This window comes from Pseudopodoces humilis, chromosome 1 (genome assembly GCF_049639895.1).
Source record: "Pseudopodoces humilis isolate 2021_Gansu_Grassland_sample_001 chromosome 1, ASM4963989v1, whole genome shotgun sequence".
NCBI classification, from domain to species: domain Eukaryota; kingdom Metazoa; phylum Chordata; class Aves; order Passeriformes; family Paridae; genus Pseudopodoces; species Pseudopodoces humilis.
Window position 1 is genome coordinate 94,869,184 of NC_142200.1, and position 20,362 is coordinate 94,889,545.

Here is a 20,362-nt window from a genome sequence, read left to right on the forward strand (position 1 = left end):
CAGGCTGGCTTAAGAATTATTTCTTGTGAATTAGGGTAGAAGTAAACTCATTTAAGGCTTCTTAGTAAATTACTACAAAATAAAAAAGGCACAAACATTTCTCCCCTTAAGTATGTCATCTTTAAATGTGTTTTTCACACCAAGAGGAAACTGTGAAGATATGCTATACATCCAGCGAAGACATTTTTGACAGATGATAGTGCAGATTTAAACAGATACCAGTGGCTGTTTCTAAGTGAATGTTTTTCTTTTGTTTGCAGAGATATAGAACCAAGCCGTACTGCTGTAGCTTATGCAAGTTCTCATCCAAATTGCTTACTTCTTTCAAGAATCACTTGCATCGTTGCCATGAGGACGAAATTGACCAAGAGATGGTGGTTTCTTGCCCAAAATGTACATTTTCTTCTCATCCCAAAGTAGTGGGAGAACACATCTGGATGTTTCATTCCTCTAATAAACGAATACAGAACTATACAGTCAGCATTTTGGATGGCATGAAACAATTTAGGAGTGACATCATAAACTTCACTTGTCTAAAATGTCAATTCACAGATACCTTGTATTACAATATGAAGAGACATGTGCTGATGAACCATTTTGAAAACTTACTAAATGTATATTTCGGTGAGAAATGTGATGAAAGCACACCAAATTCATTTGAGTTCTACTGTAAAAAATGTAATGCTCCTGCAAACAACCCAGATTCTTTGATGTACCATGTACTGACAGCTGAAACACACAGAGACCTGGAGAACAAACTTCGATCTCTGATTTCAGAACGTCTTAAGAAACCTGGATTTGTGAAACAAATGTATATTGCTCCAAAGCCTGTCCCAGGTGTAGCAGCAGCCGCCGCTCCATCTGCAGGACCTGCTGCTGTCCCAACAGGTGCTGTGACAGCTCCGTCTTGCATCCAGGTTGCATTTGCACAGAATAATCAAAACCAGAGCATGGTGCAGACACAAGCAGTTCAGAACACAGTCGGACCAGTGACTGTCCCAAGTGCCTCTGGCAGCCTCCCACAAACCACCTGTGCTCCTGCCGCTATGTCCTTGCAAGTTGCTCTTGTGCCCAGCAATCCTCCCGTGGCTCAGAACAACCTTGGTATTCAGCCATCACCTTCACAGCCCGTCGTTGTTTCTCATGGGCTCCCTCTTAATCATTCTGTTGGGACTATAAATAGAACTGTGGCCCCTGCAGTTCTTCCTCTTAATCAGCCAGTGAGGCCTGGGCTCTTTCCTGTTAATCAACCCATTGGTACCATAAACAGTCCAGTTCCAGCTGGAACGCTCCCTGCTACTCAACCTGTCAGCCCTGTGAATCAACCAGTTGCACCAGGAGTCCTCCCTGTGAATCAGCCAGTTGCTCCAGGAATTCTGTCTGTCAGCCAGTCACTTCCTGTGACACAGACAGTTGGGTCAGGTCTTCTCCAGCTTAACCAGCCTGTTGCCTCTGGGGTGGTTCCTGTCACACAGCCTGTTGGACCTGGGTTCCTTCAGCTTAATCAACCTGTTGCCCCAGCAGTTATCCCAGTAAATCAGCCAGTTCAGCCTCCAGTTTCTCAAAGTACGGCTTTTTTGACCGCGGGCTCTGTACTGAGGCAGTTGATTCCCACTGGCAAGCAGGTTAATGGGATACCTACTTTCACGCTGGTCCCCGTCTCAGTTACTTTGCCTGTACCTCCTGGCGGTGGAGTGGCGACTGTGACACCTCCGCAGGTGCCTGTCCAGCTCATGCAGTCGGGGTCAGTGGCTCAGCTGTCCCAGTCACCAGCCAATGCTCCCTCTCCTCCCCTGGTTCCGACCTCTGAGAATGTATCCTTACAGGCCTCCCCGTCTGCTCCTGAAACAAGCCAGGCCGTTAGACAGGCCAAGCAGTGGAAGACCTGCCCTGTTTGTAATGAGCTTTTCCCGTCAAATGTCTATGAAGTGCACATGGAGGTGGCCCACAAACCTTGTGAAATAAAAGTAGAAACCCCAGAACCTCACAAACTTGCAGCTTGCGCACCTTTTCTGAGGATGACAGAAAAGGCGATCCGGTGTTACGCTTGTAAATGTTTTCTCTGTGAGGAAGAGCTCATGAAGCATATCTTCATGCATGGCTTATCTTGCTTGTTTTGCACAGGTACTTTCTATGACTTAAAAAGCCTTGTGGAGCACAACAAAACTGCACACAATGGGAGAAAGCAGTTGCATGCAAGTTACAGCAACAGAGGAATTCAGCTAGGTAATGATGCTCAGGGTGGCCTTGTGTTTCCACACTTCGATTTCAACACAGTGCTACCAGACGAAGACATGGGTGAAAAGGAAGTACATTTGGCAGTTCTTGTTGGAGTATATTCAACAATTCTTGTCCCTGTTTACATCAAAGTGAAACCTCAGACAGCGCAAGTGAACAGGAGATGCACCAGAAAAATGTTCACCTGTCCCTTTTGCTTAGGTACGTTTGCTGGTCGAGAAACCTATGAAAAGCATTTGAAAGAGAGGCATCATATAATGCCGACTGTGCATACGATTTTAAAGTCTCCTGCTTTCAAGTGCATCCACTGTTGTGGTGTGTACCCTGGAAATATGACTCTGACGGCTATTGCTGTACATCTGCTCCGTTGTAGAAGTGCTCCCAAAGACACCAACTCGAGCCTGAAGATGCAGCTTGAGCGCACTGAGAGGAAAGAGCTGCTGTTTGTGAATGGTGAGAAGCATATTTCTGTGTTACTGAAAAGAAAGCAATCAGATTCCTGCTTTGTTACAGAAGACCAAAGGAATAAGGAACAGCAGCCTCTGGGCTTAAGTACTGGCATAGCTCTGTCTCCAGAGAATGAAGTGAATTCAGGGGTGGTGCCTTTTAAACGACAAAAAATTAGGACTGAGATGAGGAAGGTTCCTTCTAGTGAGGATTTCCGCTTTCTAGCGGTAGATCCTAATCAGTATGATCACAATTCATATGAGGCACAGAGACAGTTTTTGTCAGACTACTTTCACAAGAGGCCATATCCTTCTAAAAAAGAGGTGGAATTACTTTCCTTGCTGCTATATGCGTGGAAAATTGATGTTGCATCATTCTTTGGAAAAATGAGAAATAGATGCTTAAGGGCGATAAAACGTCATAGACCGTCTGTGCTGATGGGTTTCAGTATGTCTGAACTAAAAAACATTAAGCACAGTTTGAATTTAAAAGATGGACCATTGGATGTGTAACCCAGCTTTTTATAATAGCTAAAAGCAATCCATAATTGCTTACTTACAATTTAGCAGTTTATTATATTGTTTAACTTGCAGACTGGCCTGTTGAAGGGTGCAGTAATACAAAAAATATCATTCACTTGTGACTGTTATTGTGAAAGGCACACATAGTTGTGTATTTTGAAAGCTAAAACCTTCAGACTTAAACATCTGGAATTTGTTTTAGCTTTTAGCTTTTTACCTTTCTTGGGGGTAGTGTTGTGAGTTGGGTTTGTTTTTTTTTTTTTTTGTGATTTTTACTTTTTGGGGGGAGGATTGTTTTGTTGTTTTGTTTTGTTCCACTTCCATTTCTTTTTCTTCCCCTCCAGGATCCCATTGCATTTTTTTATACCACCATGTAAAACTCGTGTCCTTATTAAAACCAAATTTTATTTTATTTTATTTTTCTGCAGTGTCAGCTTTTCTAAGTAATGAAATGTGTAATGGTGGTTAAAATAACAAGATGAACTATGTGAAAAAGATGTATTTGATTATTTGTATTTTTAAGTCCTGATACTTTTGAACTATTTCTGGTTTATCTACTGAAGAAGTGATTGCAGCCATTACATCCATTGCCCCTTCAAATTCCCAGTGCACTGTTAGCAGTGAAATACATGACATTGTGGTTTTTTCCTCAGTCAGGATACTTGTGCCTGTTAAGTCTGGTGATCTGTAGTTCCTGCTGAGTATTGATATGGTGAGGACTGAGGGGCTTTTGGGTGCCCACTGAAGTGTTACAGTGAACTGACTTGAAATGGTTGTGTTACCTGTTAAATAGATCTTGCTAACCAGAAGTATTTATCCTTTTCATTAGGTGTTGAGGCCTGGTTGTTTATCTATTGTTCAAAGCTTGGCAGCAGCACTTACTTTATTTTCTTTTTCAAAAAACAAAGCTGCTTTGGAGAGTGTCAAATTGCTTTGATACATGGAGTATATGACCTCTGTCCATATGTGTAGAAGCCCTATCCAAGTATCACCCAAATTTGGTGAAAAGTCTGACATTTTAAATTGCTGTTTTATGAGGTAGTAACTGAGCAGAGCCCACTCCCCAGCAAATCAGATCCCTGGCCTGAAGTCCCTTGGGTCAGAAATGGTACAGACTAAACCTGGGTGGATTGGTAGCATCAAGACTTTTAAGCTGTTGAGTACATGAGCCAGTGATATTCATGTAGTGGTTGGTGCTTGTTGGCCTTCAGAGGGCATCACAATAGTATAAAAACCAAACAGATTTACCTTGAGTATGGACTAACATCTTTGTTGCAGATTACAGAAAAGCTGTTGGGAAAGTTCACTTGAATTGAAGCACAACCTGGTGGCCACATCGAGGCCTTATTGAGTACTTGTCCTTTCTCGGATATGCTTGTTCTGGCTTGTCAAAGAGTGCCTCCAATATCAACAGCCAGTTACATAATAAATAACCTGTAACATGCATTGGGTTTATTTCCTCCTTTTCATCCCCCTCTCCCCAGCCTTCTTTCTAAGAAGAAAAAAATTAGAGTTCACTTGTGCCAGTGATAGAAGGAAAGGGTGATATGCCCAAGCTTCTGTTTTTTAAGGTAGTAAGTAGACTTTTGCTCTGTGCCATAGTTTTTAAAGCAGATACAGAATGTTTTATTGCTATTTCTGAAAGGGTGTGACATTTTTAGCAGCATTTGGTGACTTCCTGCCTGAGGTTCTATAAGCTGTTTGGAGTTATATTTTGGATAAAATCTTAATATTTTCATATTGATTGCTTCAAAGAGTTTTAATGTGTATGTAACATATGGTTACTTAGAGAGAACCCGCAATTTGGAAAAACCTAGTAATTTAATAGCGGTGTTAAACAAACAGTATTTATGGGATCAATTCTGTGCCCCACCTCAAAAAGTGATTGAGAAACGATGTGTTCTTATGGCCTCATAATAGCTCATTAAAAATTAAGAAGTAAAATATACTTGGCCATAGCACACAGTTCATGAAACCTGTTCAGAGGGCTTTGGGTGAGGAAGAGAGATGCGCTCTAGAAGTCCTGAAATGTGAGCACTTACTCTTGCTCTTACAGCCCCTGCCCTGTAAGCCCTGTCTTCTTTGGGGCGGTTCTGCTGGTTCTGGTGAGACTCTAGCATGGGGGAGTTTGGCAGTGTGCATCTGGGAAAGGCTTGCTGTGAATGGGGGAAGATTGTGGAGAGAACAACGTGGCTGTGGGGAGCTGGGAAGTAATTTCGTGGTTCATCCGTGCTTGGGGGACCGAGGGAACAATCCCGTCTTTCCAGAGTTTTCCTGCATAGTGTCCAGTGTTGATGTTAAACATTTTATTTATTGGATTTTTATTTCACAGTTTCAAATAAACCAGATTTTTAACTTTCTGTTAGGTGTGTGTGCAAATGATTGCATATCCATCCTCTAACCTCTTTTAATACATTAAGAGAACTTAATGTGAACATTTCTTTTGGTACAAAATGGCTGTTGAAAGAGACAGGAGGGGAAAGTAGGAGAAAGTAAGATGTAGAACTTGGATCTAGATGCTTCAGGTAGATCTTAGTGCATATCGTAATTATGTATTATCTCAGATATTAATAACTGCATTTTTTCTTAGAGACTGATATTCCTAAATCTTGGTACTATTTTCCTATCACTAAATGCTTGTGCTCTTGTTAAGTGGGTACTGTAGAAATAAAAACCAGATGAATTTTGAATTGTGAAAGTGGTGACTGAGAACATAGTTATGGTTGTGGTTTTCAGGAAAGCCAAGGAGCTTGAAAACAGCCAAGTTAGAAATCAGTGGCTTTAAGTAAATCAGGCTTTTTGCTTTAGGCTTTTCATGGGTGAAGTCATTCCAATAGAAAGTGTTAGGAGAGACACTGCTGCCCCTGCCTAGGGCTCCACATAGGCAGTGTGGTAATTGGCTCTCTGGCATTTTTCTGAGGACAGAGCCTCACACTGCTGGGATATGGGAATGGGAGAACAGTGGAGCTGCCCTCTGCAGCAGACTTTGCAAGTCCTTGAAACATGTGAAGGGAGCTCTGGTCCACTGTGAAAGAAGCCCTGTTGGGAAGAATGTTGATTGGCTTGCAGGATGACTGTTGCAAGTACTTGTTTCATACGGTACTGAAAAAGCCCCAGATATGCATGTATTCTGCTTCTGAAATACACTGGTGTGGAGAGCGTTGTGCTGCCTTGAGTTTTGTGCTTGTGAAATAGTGTGGTAACATTACTTGAATATGTAGTAGGAAGGTGTATTATATTGTATATAATTATATTAGTATTATATTGGTGTATATATATATATGTTCTTCTGTATAAGCTCATGTGCTGGGAGTTAAGTGAATATTGTTTGGTAAACTGACATTTTGGAAGGGACCAATAACCAAGACACCTTCATGGTGGGCTTTCAATACTGTGTTCCTGTGTGAAATGCTACCTGCCTTCATGATCACATCCAACTTTTTTTTCCCTTCAGTGTTTAAAATTCAGAAAACCCCAGATGCTTATTCAGGTAGTTGTTGAATATAATTTTGTGTGTGCAATTTGCAACAAAATTATCTATAAAGCTATATTTCTACTGCAGCTGGCTGTGCCATTCTCAAACATATTTCTCAAGCTTGAAAACATGATTGTGGACACCTTTTTGTAGGAAAGATACTTGATGCTAAGTAGGAGAGTACAGATACTTGAAAAAAAAAAGTTGCAGTCTAATAGCAAGGGGGATGCCCTCCCCAAGAAACCCAAGAACAAATGAAAACCAAACACCCGCCCTAAAAACCCAAACCAAAACAAAACCCCCACAGAACCAACAAAACCCCAAAAACAAAAAAGCCAAAACAAAAAAAACACAAACCAAAAAAAAACACCCCCAAACCTTAAGAAAATTAAAAGATTCCTGTCTTTTTTTAAAAGTCAGGAGACCTTTGATTTCTCTGCAATGTGCATGTGAAAAAGACAAATGGAGTATTCATGAATGAAGGAAGATTTTGTGGTATTGCATTTAAAGTCTTAATACCTTTAGTGCCTGCTGTCTCATTCCATGTCTCTTTCCAGCTGTTCAGATCTGACAAGCAACCTGCAGCTGTGACCATTTCTCTTCTTACTTGGGTACCAGACCCCAAAATGTGTGGGATTGTTCTTTTTGCTTTGCACTTGCCCAGTTTAATGTACTGAGTGCAAGAGCATGTCTGTGGTTTGTGTGTGCTTACGGTGCTGCCCCATGTATTTGAGGAGCACGTGGGCCATGTGCCCATCCTCTTTAGGTCCACATCAACTACTGTTCATCAAGGTTTTACCTAGTAGTGCTTTTGAGAGCAGCTTGTAATAGAATGAGGGGAAGTAGAAGTCTCAAGAATCTTTGCAGGTATTGTTCTTATTCTGTCTGCTTGTCCATGAAGCGGGAGCGAGGCAGTTGCTGCAGTCCTTGAAGGCTGAGTTGCAGGTGGGGTGTGCATTGAGGTGCACCAAGTAAGCCAATGACACACAGCTGACAGCATGTGTGTCATTGAAAACCATCAGGCTTGGACTTTCCTGGAGAAAGATCTAATTGTATTATCAGAGACATTGTCAATTTGGGTTATAGTTTGTTTGGAAATGAAAAAACCACTAAATTTTGAGTGAAGTGAGTAGTCAGTAAAGCAGTATTGCTGTCCATTTGCTGCATGGGTGTGAGACAGCCTTGCTGAGGAACACATCTGCTCCGTGATTCTCGTACTGGCTGCTGCTGTATGAGTAGCTGAAGAGGAATGCGCACTTATGGATGGATGGGAAAATGCCGAGACACCAACTCAATCACAGTCAAGGTAATGTAGAAGAAGGATTACACAAAAGTAATATAGATTTTTAGTTGTTCTTTGCAGTCAAAGGGGTGAGAAATTCCTCTGGCAGTTCCGAGTCTGCTGAGATGTAGAAGATGCTCTCTGGTGGACTGGGCTCGTTAGCTGTGTTGTCACACAGGGTATATATGCCGGCAGTGTCATCTTTTAGAAAAGATGATGCAGAAAGGATGCTGTTTGAACCTCTGCGAAATACTAACTTTGGGCACTTCAGCACTTTTTCATGTGTTGTGAAATTATTTCCAGGTCATGAAGGGCAAGTGCCCATAGCAACTTAACTGAATAAGTCATTTGCTTATCATATAGATACAATGACATTCATCTGCTGCATGTCTGTGTGCCCAAGTTCTGTGTGATTGATTCTGTGGTGGCTGCACAAGAGTGAGGTGGGCTGGTCAGCAGCCATCCTGCAGCACTGTTTTGTTAGCAGAGAGAGCAGAGTGTGAGTGGTACAACTAAATCTTTGTCTTCTTGTGCTTGTTTTCATGGAATTATAGGATGGTTTGGGCTGGAAGGGACCTAAAAGACCATCTAGTTCCAATCCCTTGCCATAGACGGGGACATCTTCCACTAGACCAGGTTGCTCAAAGCCCCATCCAACTTGGCCTTGAATGTTTTCAGGGATGGGGTTTCCACAACGTCTCTGGGCAACCTGTTATAGTCTCACCAACCTCACAGTAAAGAACTTCCTCCTGATACTTAATCTCTTTCAGTTCAAATCCATTCCCCCTTGTTCTGTCGCTACATGCCCATTTAAAAGGTTCTTCTACATCTTTCTTTCCACTCCCTTCAGGTACTGGAAGGTCACAAATATGCCACCCATAAACTTCCTCCAGGGTGGACAATCCTCTCAGCCTTTCCTTGCAGAAGAGGTGCTGCATCCCTCTGATCCTTTGCATTTTGGAGTAAGAGTTCATTTTAAGGTACCTGTCTGGACTGACCAAGTCAATAACACTTGTTTGTGTTATTAATGCTTTGAAAAGTGAAAGTCTATTAATCCAACTTGTTAATGGAGGAAGAGCTGCCGGGCAGCCTTGGTGCTGAGAAGAGCCAGTATTGTACATGAGGAACTTGAGTGCTGGGACTTCATAAACAGCATCATGATGTACAAACAAGCGTGGACAAAGGTCAGTCAGATCCACCCAGCCCACTGCTGCTCAAGGCCAGGGGTAGCCTTGGCACAAATGGAGGGTGACGTGTGACCACCTGTGCATTCAGCGTGGGATCGTGCAGAGCCAGCGCTGGGGTCAGGGCTGTGAGATTGAGAAGGGTCAAGTGTGATTGGGACAGGAAGACATTTTTAGGTTGAGCTTCAGCTGAGGGGAGGTGCGTGAGGTGGCTGCTCTGGGTACAAAGGGGCTGCCACCCACCAGTGCAGCCCAGCACTGGGCAGTCTCTGTAGGAACCTGCCAAGTCCTGCAAAAATGTATGTCCTGGGAGCAGACCAAAGCCCAGCTAACAAGGGTAGGGCTCCTGCTGGGTCAGAGCATGGAATGGTGTTTGGAAGTGGAGTGGCAGCTCCCTGTTGAACACTGCACCAGGGATGGCTGCTGTAGGTGAATTCCCAAAACACCTCTGTTAGGGCAGTGGCTGTGCCTCACACTCTGCAGTTTCTTTGTGAAGGCCTGGGTTTTGCTCAACATGGCTTTGACCAGGTCCTTGCAGGAGTGAGGAGTATGAAAAGGATCGGGGGTTGCTGGATGCTGGGGTGCTGTGGGAGGGGATGGGGGAGCCTCTCCAGAGCCCCTCTTGAGCATGAGACCAAGCTGGTGATGCTGCACCAAAGGGGCTGGGGCTGGCAGGTACATGGAATCTTGGACAGAGCAAAGGACACTTCTGCCACTGGATACTTCAGATGCCATTTTTGTTCTTTAACAGATGAATTAGAAACCTTGGACTGGAGGCTTTCTAATAAAAATTGTTCAACTAAGAAATAAAATGTCAGATATTTATAAAATATTTTAAAAATAATACAGATATTAAAAAAATGCACGTACTGTTCTGAATGCTTTAATTTTGGAGAGGAGGAGGGAACCAGAACAACAACAGCAGCAATAAAGAACTCTTAATAGTGCAAGGCTCTTGGGGAGACAGAGCTTAGCAAAATGATAAATTAATAGAAAATTAAAGACATTTTCTCAGAGCAGATGTTTCCTACTGTTTCAGTTGCCCTCAAGCACATGTTCCTCCGTGGCAGTGAGGTCAGCTGTCATAGAAATACCCAAAAATCTTGGGTAAAAGGTAAAAACCTTGAAATATCCCAAAATATGCAATTTGTGTATCTTCATCTAGTTTTGGAGTAGGTGGAAGAGAAATTAACTGGCAGGTTTCTGTTACCAGCATAGTACTTTTGCTTTGCACTACTCTGTGGTTGAGCATTGTTAGATCTGCTTGTGGTTTTGCTGGAGTATTTGTATCATGCTGAGAAGCACAGATTTCTCTTCAGGAAATCTGCAGCCATAAAACCTTTAAATACAGTGACATTACTATTAGAAGATATTTAGCTGGGGTAGCCAGTTTCCTGTTGCCTCTCTCTGGGTGGGAGGAGGTGGATTCTTAAGGATACAGGAGGGCAAAAATTAAAACATGCAGCTTTAGACAAAAGAATTCACTAACCCTATAAGCAGAGCCAGCCCAGACCAGAGGGATAAGTTGTGCTTGGAAATACTGTGTTGATGAGAAGTCCTGAGAAGGGCAGTAAACCCTGCAAAAGGGAATTACTGGGGATTTTTAATTTTTTTTTTTTATTTCCTTTTTTTTTTTTTTCTCTCCTTTCATCCATACTGCTAATTAAAAACATATTATTTTCTTATTGTGCTTTGTATGATAAGTCAGCTGTAAGGGAGAAGCAGAGGGCTGGGGTCAGGCTGGACTGGATGGCTCAGCCCAGAGGCACCCCTGCCTCAATTTACCTCCTTTTTCGTTTCAGCAGGAGATTATATACATTGTGCCTGGGTGGTCACACATCAAGCAAACCAATGTTGCTCTAGTTTGAGAGGGGGGCACTGTGCCCTGATGGTCATTGTTGGGGACATGTGGTGATCTGGGGCTGCGTCCTGTCCATGCCCTGGACTCCTCCTCGCTGGTTTTCCCAGTCCTTCCCTTGTGGAGGCCCCCAGTGCCAGATTAAAAATGGTGCTGACATCTACTGGTCGTTGTTCAGATATTAATGCACTCATTTGCTTTTCCCTCTTCAAATTAAGACAATAATGCTGAACTCACTGTTATTTATGATAATTTCAGGTCTGCACGAGAATTCTTTGAACAACCAGGGTTTTCTCAAAAAAAAAAAATCTTCAAAATATTCACTTCTTTGTTCACAAGTGCTGAAACCTTGACAGTGTGTCTGTGTATGTGCCTGTGTCCCTGGAGTACCCAGTTAAATGAACTTTTTGGATTGCTGGTGACAAAAATTACGGTTATGGATTTGAATCACTTCCATGCCAATCATTCAATATATCTATATGTGTCCTTGATGTCAGGTATCCTTCCCAACTGGAGAATTACGTTCTTGGGGCAGCCCTGAGTATGTTTTGATAGGCATCTGCAGGAGGAAATGAATTTACATAAAGCAAGGGAGACTTAAGCCTGTGCAGATTTGAATGCAGTGGCACAAAAAACAGAACTGAAGTTGTAGGAAAGTGTTAGCTTTAAACAAAACCAACTGAAAAATCCCAAGGTGCCTGCATTCCTTCTAAATCAAAAGCAGTTGAAATGTAATTCCCCTTGTGCTGTGATGCCACCTATGGGATTTCTGTGGGGAGCACAACCCTGTCGCAGCGGTTAGATTTTTAATCTTAGGGTTGAAGGTTTATTTTAAAACCACAAGAGCACGCTGTCCTCATGAGTCTATCAAAACAAATGTTTCCCACTCTGTACTTAGCTATTTCTGTATCGAATTTCAGGAAAGTTGGATTCTTTCTCAGAAACTTCGGTGTGTTGCTGTCAGCAATTACAGACCTGAGCCCAACACTTCATATGCTTCCTGTCCAGAGGCATTTCTAATATGCCTAGTGCATACTAGATCTGCCTTGTAAAAAAATCATCAGATTTTCAAATCATCAAAATACAGTCTATGAAAAATCTTGTGAGTTTCTGCAGACATCACAGCAGTGATTTTGAACCTGTGACATTGATACGTGTTCTGGAGAGCAGAGGATTTCTGTGTTTAAAGATTAGCATTTGGAGCTATAATTAAATGCAAAATTCAAAAAACAGATCTGTAATACAACTAGTCCTAAACTCTAGGCAAGTGACCTGAGTGTTAAACATTCAAAGTAGAAACACCTAGGTTAGGGCTGTGAGTCTTTTGCTAAGCTGTATATTTTGGGCAAGACCTTTTGTTTCACAACACAGAAAAGGCCGTAATATATGAGAGAAGATATGTACTTTCAGGAATAAGTAATAATGTATGGAATGGATTTTCAACTCACTTGATTCTTTTCAAACACAGAACTGTTGTCACTAAGTTGTGGGTTGGATTGCCCAGGTAAAGTACAGAGCTCCCACTCAAGCCAGGAGGGCTTTTGGATGTTTAGTAACCACTTTCATCCTGATTGGGAAGGACTGGATGAATTCAACCCTCTTGCTCAGTGAGTGCCATCTTTTTTCAAGGGTGTCAAGTAGCTGCCTGGTTGATGCAGCACAGCTCTGTGGGATGGCTGCAGGTGGGTTGGACGCACAAAGTAAAACATTTCAAAAATATTTGATATTTATTATGAGTAGATGCAAGAGGGATTTGTTTATTTATTTATTTATTTATTTATTTATTTATTGTGTCAATGAGAACAAATGGGCATTGGAATAATCTTTCCAAGGGAGAAAGTTGTGGATTCCCCAACACTGGACATTTTTAAGGCTGAGCTTGACTGGGTTTTGGGCCATCTTTACACTGTGTTTTCACCAAGTAAGACTGGACCAGATGATGCCTGAGGTTCCTTCCAACCCAGTATTCTGTGATAATGTGTTGCTGCAATAGAATTGTTCTTGAATTAACTTGCAGAGAGAAAATACATCATGGAATTCAAATTCAAATACTGTAAATGACTACATTTTAAAAGTGCAAGGTAAGTGAGGAGACCAGCAATATGGTTAGCATGTATGGTGGTACTTTTCTACTACTTTTCTACTACTCAGCTTTATTGCAGAATTTAGAGCATTGTTGGTGTGGGAAGAAGCAGAGTCACCTAGATCCCAGGGCTGTGTTCCATCATGTGTTGAGTATCTTCAAAGATGGAAAATACTTTTAACCTCTCTGGGTAACCTGTGCCAAGTGCTGTTTTTACCAATCTCACAGTAAAAGTCATGTTTAGACGAAGTTTGAGGTTTCTCATTTGTGCCCACTGCCTCTTGTCCTGCCAACAGGGTCTGCCTTTCCTAACACTTCTGGATAAGGAATGAGTCCTTGGAAAATGGCATCTGCCAGTAACAAAGAAGTCAAAAATCTGTTGCAGCAGGCAGTAAAAATGTATTGAAGATCAGCAGCAGCTACACATCCATTCACTAAGAAAAAATGCTCCTGCTATGTTCTGGTAGGAAACTTCTCTGCTGTTAAAAATCAGTGCATCAAAGGATGGCACAGTTGCTACATCCACGCTGCCAATGCCTTTATCTTCACCTGGATCAGTTAATGGCTGATGGGCAGCACTGTTGTACAAAGGAAACTTGGGTGAACTATTCCATTTGGGAAACTTGGCATTGAGAACAAGGACTGAAAAAATTTTTTATTGCAGTGTGGTCCAGTGATGTTAACTCAGTCTGCTTTAATTGTGTGTATTTGCTATTTATTTACTCGTTGAGTGCAAATGTGAGTGTGCTGCTTCTGACTATAACAGAAAATGAGCACAAGGTGTGATGGATCATGAGTGACACACCAGAGCAAGAAGGGCCACAGTAATGGTTAACATTCTGTGTTTCTGTACTGCACATGCCCTTGATGCAGCAACAATGATGTGAAAAGTTCAAAGAGCATTTCCGAGGCTCTGGCCCTTGCTCACACCCATGTTTGCCTCTGAAGTTTTTTAAACAGCTGCCAAGAGAAACTTCTCCCCATGAACATAACAACAGATGCTTGTTACCGGATTGTAATCAAGCCTTTGCATATTTTTGAGTGTGCTTAGACTTGACTAAAAATCCTTCTCAGAATAATGAAAACCATCTCAGTTCCATGTATCATTGTTGTTACAATCTGGACTGTGTTAGCTGCTTTGCCATCACGACTGACTGACCTGGGAGAAGGGTAACTCAGCTCTCCTCCACAGCTTGGCCTGCTCTGTTCCCAAGCTGTGGTTGCTGACCAGCACTTCCTGGCTGTGCCATCTCCCAGAGCAGGGCTGGGAAGGCTGTGTAGAGATTGTTGGTGATGACACATCCTTATTACATGACTTATGGATGGAAAAAGTTTCCATCTCTCTTTTTTGCTAGTCTCCATGATAAGCATTCTGTTATGTGGTTTCGTTCTCCTGACTCTTCCTGCCTATACAGTTTCTCCTGTTGAAACCTTCTGAAGCCAGAAAGGAAAATAGGATAGATTTAATTTTTTCTACTTTGGAAATGTGTACTTCCATTTCTCACATCCCCTTTGACTCATCTGGGCCTTGAGTGAGGTCTTAAAGCTGTGGTGCAGGGACACAGCAAGTGCTGCATTATGGATGTGAGCAGCACTTTGGAAAGTGCTGAGCCACGAGATGCTGATAGGGAATTTACATTGCCACTTCAAGCTTGTTAAAGAAGCAAAATGCACAACCTGCCATGTTCAACACATGCACAGGGGATGTGTATATATAACAGCATTTGTTTTCCAGCATGAAAGCCAGACAGGCTGCTGCTTGTATCTTGTTTTCTGGCCAAGACATGTCCCTGCTTCTGATCTGGATGAAGCTGATGGTGCCCACAGCACTGCTAATGACAGTACAGCCACAGTTGCTGCATGGAATTGATGGCTGCAAATATCTAAACTTACTTTGCTATGCCAGAGGCCCCGTGACGCAGCGGTCGGGGGGTGGTGGCTGCTCCTGACTCACGCCAGCAACAGTTGGAAGCTGCTCTTACTGCCCCGAGCAGGAGGGACCAGAGTGAGAAGACCAGCGGGAACTCACAGAAAAATGAATTGCAGCTGAGTGCGCTTGAGAATGAAACCATCCAAAGTTATCTTTTTAACCTTTTTGCATGCTTATAGCCAGACAGTACCGTGTACAAATTATGTAGTAAATCAGGGTCATCCTGCATCTTTGATTGCCATTTGTACTTGAAATTCAAACTTAAAAGTATTAACCCCTCATATTAGGATTCTTTACTAAAATAAATTGCTAAATTCTCTACAATAGCCACATGTGCTCTTCCTGAAGAGGCTGATATGGAGCCTGATACGGAGCACTGTGATATAAATATATTTATATGCATATGTATGTGTATAGTTGTGTGTAACCATGCATATATGTGCATATGAATATATCTGTATTTACTGAATGTTGCTCCTGCTGCTGCAGCTTAAAACTTGGCTAAAAAGGAAATTTATATACCAAACTGTAGTAACAACCCATCCAATTCTTCCACTGTCAGCAAACAGTGCAGAATTGCAGAACACCAAGCTGAAGAGCAGGCTTTAATTTGAAACCTGCCACATTAGCACTGGTGAGAACTTCTGTTCTGCTGTATATCATAACCCACTGACTGAATCATTTAACCCCCTAGGACTATTCAGCAGTGCTGCAGAGGAATGCTGGCTTAGAAGGAGAGTCAGAACTGGATGAAACAGATTGAAAGCTTCTGTATATATTGCACTCATGCTGAGAACTGAGCACAAAGAGGCAAATTGAGAAACCTTGCCAAGCACAACAGAAGGCATTTGCAAAAACACAGGGGTGGCTCTTTACAGCAAGAAGCTATGGAATGATGAAGGAGTGTCAGAATTACAGAGACATCAACACACTTTGGCTGAGGTTACTCTCCTTACTGGACCAGGCCAAATGAAGCAGAATCCAGCTTTGGGGAAGGCAAATCAGAGAATACTCTGGGGGGAAGAATAGATTTATTCTGTTTTAAGAAAGGACTGAGATCTAGCAGGTATCTGTTAATACAAGTTTGAAAGTAATTTATAGGTTCACAGGTGTGTTCTTTATATATATACACATACATACATACATACATACATAGACACACCTATAATCAGAATTGTTCTCATATATATGATAATCTAATGAAAAAATTATGGTTAACGGCCTTTTTTTATGTAAGTAATGGTAGGATTACTGCACTATTTCAGGAATTACTACGTCTTCAGGGAAGGCTGTTCTTTATTTTTTATTCTCCTTTATGTCCTAGGAAAGGCAAAAAATCCTTTTACGAGAGCTTTTACTTAGATATTTCACTGTTGCCTGAGGTCTAACCTTTTGGTTCATTTAGCATCATGGCCAGCTGTATCTTGAAAATTTCCAGTTGAGGTGACTCTACCATGTCCCTGGTGAGTTTATTCCAGGGATTTGTTGTTATCACTGTAAAAAAAAGTCTTTCTTATATTGAGATTAAATGCTCACACTTTTTTCCATTAAGCAGTGCAGATACAAAGTCTGTGAAAATTGAGAAAGGTTTTGGGCAATTGATATTTTCCCAGTTTTCAAAGGAAGCACCTTTGCTTTCAATATTGATTCTACACAATTGGCCATAATGCAAATGTTGGTAGCATTTAATTAGTATAGAATGGTAGCTTCAAATATAACTGAAACCTTCAGCTTCATGGTATTAATTAGCATATAAAAAAAATCAGCAAAAGCTGATGTACTACTTAATGCCAGAAGCATATCCTTTTGACTGTAGTTGTGATAACATGAGGCAAACCAACCTGCTAGGGCTTGGAAACGTTCTCCTCACAGAGTTTTTGTTTGTTTATGGGCTAAGCTCTCCTTGGCTTATGCAACAGGCTCTGCAAAAGTTTGCAGCCCAGAGAGACCTGGGAGAGAGCTCAAAACAAGCAGTCCCTGAACACCTATACGGGAGGCAGAATGCCTTAGCAGTGGTAGGTGCAGCTGCTCTTAGGAGGTGACAGTTTCCTGCAGTTGTCCCCTTCATTACTGCTCCACGTGGAGCAGCAGGAGCCACTGTCTCACTGTATAAAAGCAGCAGTTCAAAGAACTGGCAGGAAGTTGCAATCAGGTCTTGCACAACCCTGGCAGAGAAATCTTTTTTCCCCTCATTGTTACTTTTTGGAATTCACTTGACTATAGGGTCACCTTACAGTCCAGACTTCAAATATGAAACACAGGCCACAGTCTCACAGAGCATTCATGTATTTGTGTTTGCTCATGTAAATGCTCCCAGGGCTTCCTAGGAGTAGAGATGGTGGGGAAAAGTTTTTAAATATTCTTCGTTATGTGTAAAAGGAAGAGCTGGAGAAGTGTCATGAACTCAGTAGAGATGTATAAATAACATTTAACCTTTGAACAGAGAGACACACGTGCAAATCTCCAAGTGATGACTGTGGGTAAAGCACCATGAAAGCAGAGCATGGGAGAGGAGAAGGGCTGTGAAGTGACACTGCAGTTCCAGGTGTGATTTTATGCCCGCTCAGAGCTGACTGTTCCTCACCTCTGAAATTCAAACAGCAGCTCTTGCTGGATTCAGAACTCAGCCAGAAACCTCTCGCTTTTACCCACTCTGGAATTTGTCCCTGTGGCTGATCCTCTCCTGGGGGTGTACAAAGGGCACCTCTGGCATCTCTGTTTCCATGCCATGCCACCCTGCTGGGAAGCACCAAACTAAGCAAAGATGATGGTGGCATCTCTCTGGAACCAATTATTGCCATTGTTGGTTTTCACCAGAGAAGCAAATAATGTTTTGTAAATGTTTCATCTGGGTCCTGTTAGAAAAGCAACAAACAGGCTTGTGCTGCTTTGAAGTGCCCTTGTGCTGTCTCCATTCCTTTTAAGTGAACCCAGATTTCCACACAGATGGTGACAGAAGATCATTAGCACTTTAATGGAAAACTCCTCTGAAACCTGTATCAGATTTGTCCCCTTCAGGTTCAAATTTCCTAAGTTGCAATTAAGACTGGGCTTGGTTTCTTCTATTTTTTATCCCCGTTCAATTGAATTCAAAACCCACAAGTAAACAGTTCCTTCATTCCTCTGAGGTAGTCCAAAGTCTTGTGAAAACCTAGAAAATATTTAAATGCTTTCATTCATCCAGTAAACCCCTATACAGTCTGAATGCTGGACTTCCATTTCAGAATTTAGGATTCTGTGAAAGCTCATTGGTTCTGTACATATTTAACATAACCTCTCAAAAGCATCACTCTCTTCTAGCAAGCAATGGACACTGACATAAATAACAGAATTACAGAACCTCTGGGCTTAAATTCTGCTTTCTCCAGATCCATTGCACAAATTAAGACAACTTTGTGTTATAATTTCTCATCAAAGAAAATTTTCACAGACATATAAATTTACCGTATATTCCACCAAAAGCATGTTTTTAAAGCTCTTTACTGAATTTTCCAATGTGGTGCATATATTATATATATGTGTGTGTATGTGTGCGTATTTATATTTATTTATTTATTCTTGAGACATTTATAATTCCTTTCTTTTTAGTAGGCATCAGATTTGCTTCAGCTAAATGTTAGGCAAGCTAACAGGCTACACATTGAAGAGATATTTGCTAATGATTTGGAAAAAATAATCTGAATTGTTTGAAGTTTCTGAGGCTATCATCTGAGCCATTTCAGTTCAAAAAGCTTTTCAAAAATGCATCCATTCTATTTCTGTGTCCAAGTCTAAAGAATCCAAGTAACAAATCTCAGAAACAGATGGATTATCAACATACTCAAGTCTTCTGTTTCAAGACTCAGATGATTTATGTGCATGAGTCTTCCTCAAGGTATTTGGCAAGAACACTTTCACCCTTGAGACCCCCTTGACATCTATTTGGGAACATTATCTGTGTGAGTCATGCATGTGTGTAAGTGCAGTTAGTTCTAAGTGCTTCTTTTGGGAGAGAAAGGCAAATATATACAGTGCTGCTGAATCCATAAAATTACATGCATGCTACTACACAAGGACACAAGACACAAGTGTTTATTAAAATAAAAAGCTTTAATGCTTTTGCATTTAAAAGATTTAGCAGAAAATAATTGCTACAAACATGCTACAACATACATGTTTAAAAAGTTTTCAGTGCTTTCTTTCAAAGTTCAGCATTTTGGCAAAAATAAGTTTTTCTGTATATACTTCAAAACTTGGCTATCATAATACTGATATAAAATACTTCATGTAGAGTAAAGTCAGGTGCATAAAATACAATAAGTAATAAAACATACTGTTTGTATAAACATTTAAAGTATAAATTTAATTAGATAACATGCAAATACTGCAATATTTTAAATGGCACTTAAATATAGATACTGAGATTCTTTATAATTTTGCATCCAATATGAGATTCTGAAATGTACAAAACTATAAAAAGAACACATCTCTTCACTGAAGTCAGGTACCAGCATGGAGCTTGATTGTCATTTTACAAGCAGTGAGCCCAAAGTCTTGCAAGTCTTCACTAGTCCAAGGAAAGATGTCTACTGAAATAGGCCCAGGGGTAATTAGTTTTCTTTATAATAAAATATGAAAGCATATTTACATGAGAATAAACTTAAATTTTTGGTAAGGTAATTAAGTAGCAGCAATCTGTTTCTTCCAAAAATGATGTTTAAAATAGGTGCATGCTTTCGTTGTCACTGATAGCATCTGAATAATATAAAATTAGCATTCTTCAGTAAAGTCAAAACACTGTTTAGTTCATTGCTGGAAAAACCCTACAAGATCCCTTCTCCTGAAAATCATAAATCCATAATGTCAGAACCTTCCAGAGCATATTTATGCTTTCCAAGATCCGCGGAAAACAATCTAATTGTGCTGAAACAGTCATCTGACTAGTTATGAATAAGAGAATCATCTTTTCACATTATTCAAATACTTCTAGTCCTTCATTGAAAATTGAAAGTCCATCAGATCTTGCACGTTTTTTTGTTTTCTGGTTCAGTGATCAACAACTCCAAATGTCCTTCACAATAGGAACACCACAATGCTCATGCATATTTCCCAAGCAGTTATTTGTACTATCTCCATGCTGATGACAAGGTGAATAGAAGGCTTATGAACAGGGAGTGCAGAGCAGGCACCACTTGAGCAGAAGCAGAAGAAATGCTAAATGAAACTTGTACTTGAGATGCAATTAGAGCTGACAGTGGCACGTGCGACGCTAATGTTGGGCTGTCCGAATTGATCAGGGACTCGATCTTTTCTGCTTCTTTATTGCAGGCTTCAATCTAGAGGGGAAAAATGTTACTATTTCTCT

At 41.2% G+C, this 20,362-nt stretch overlaps 2 protein-coding genes across 6 annotated transcripts in view; one reads left to right on the plus strand and one right to left on the minus strand.

Moving 5' to 3' along the window:
• ADNP2 (ADNP homeobox 2) overlaps positions 1-15,269 on the plus strand; it is a 28,957-nt gene extending 13,688 nt beyond the window's left edge. For 3 of the 4 annotated variants that reach the window (XM_014254570.2, XM_088059247.1, XM_088059243.1), the window contains exon 5: positions 261-6,452. In XM_014254570.2, the coding sequence (XP_014110045.2) occupies positions 261-3,197 (2,937 nt within the window). In that variant the 3' untranslated portion in view covers positions 3,198-6,452. Of the gene's footprint in view, positions 1-260; positions 6,453-13,384 lie in introns of those variants that run through there. The other variant, XM_005525232.3, reaches the window with a different exon arrangement.
• A 3,817-nt stretch (positions 15,270-19,086) lies between these two features.
• The window catches only part of RECK (reversion inducing cysteine rich protein with kazal motifs), a 46,076-nt gene continuing 44,800 nt past the window's right edge, over positions 19,087-20,362 (minus strand). For both annotated transcript variants that reach the window (XM_014254571.2, XM_014254572.2), the window contains one exon: positions 19,087-20,333. In XM_014254571.2, the coding sequence (XP_014110046.1) occupies positions 20,124-20,333 (210 nt within the window). In that variant the 3' untranslated portion in view covers positions 19,087-20,123. The remainder of the gene's footprint in view (positions 20,334-20,362) is intronic.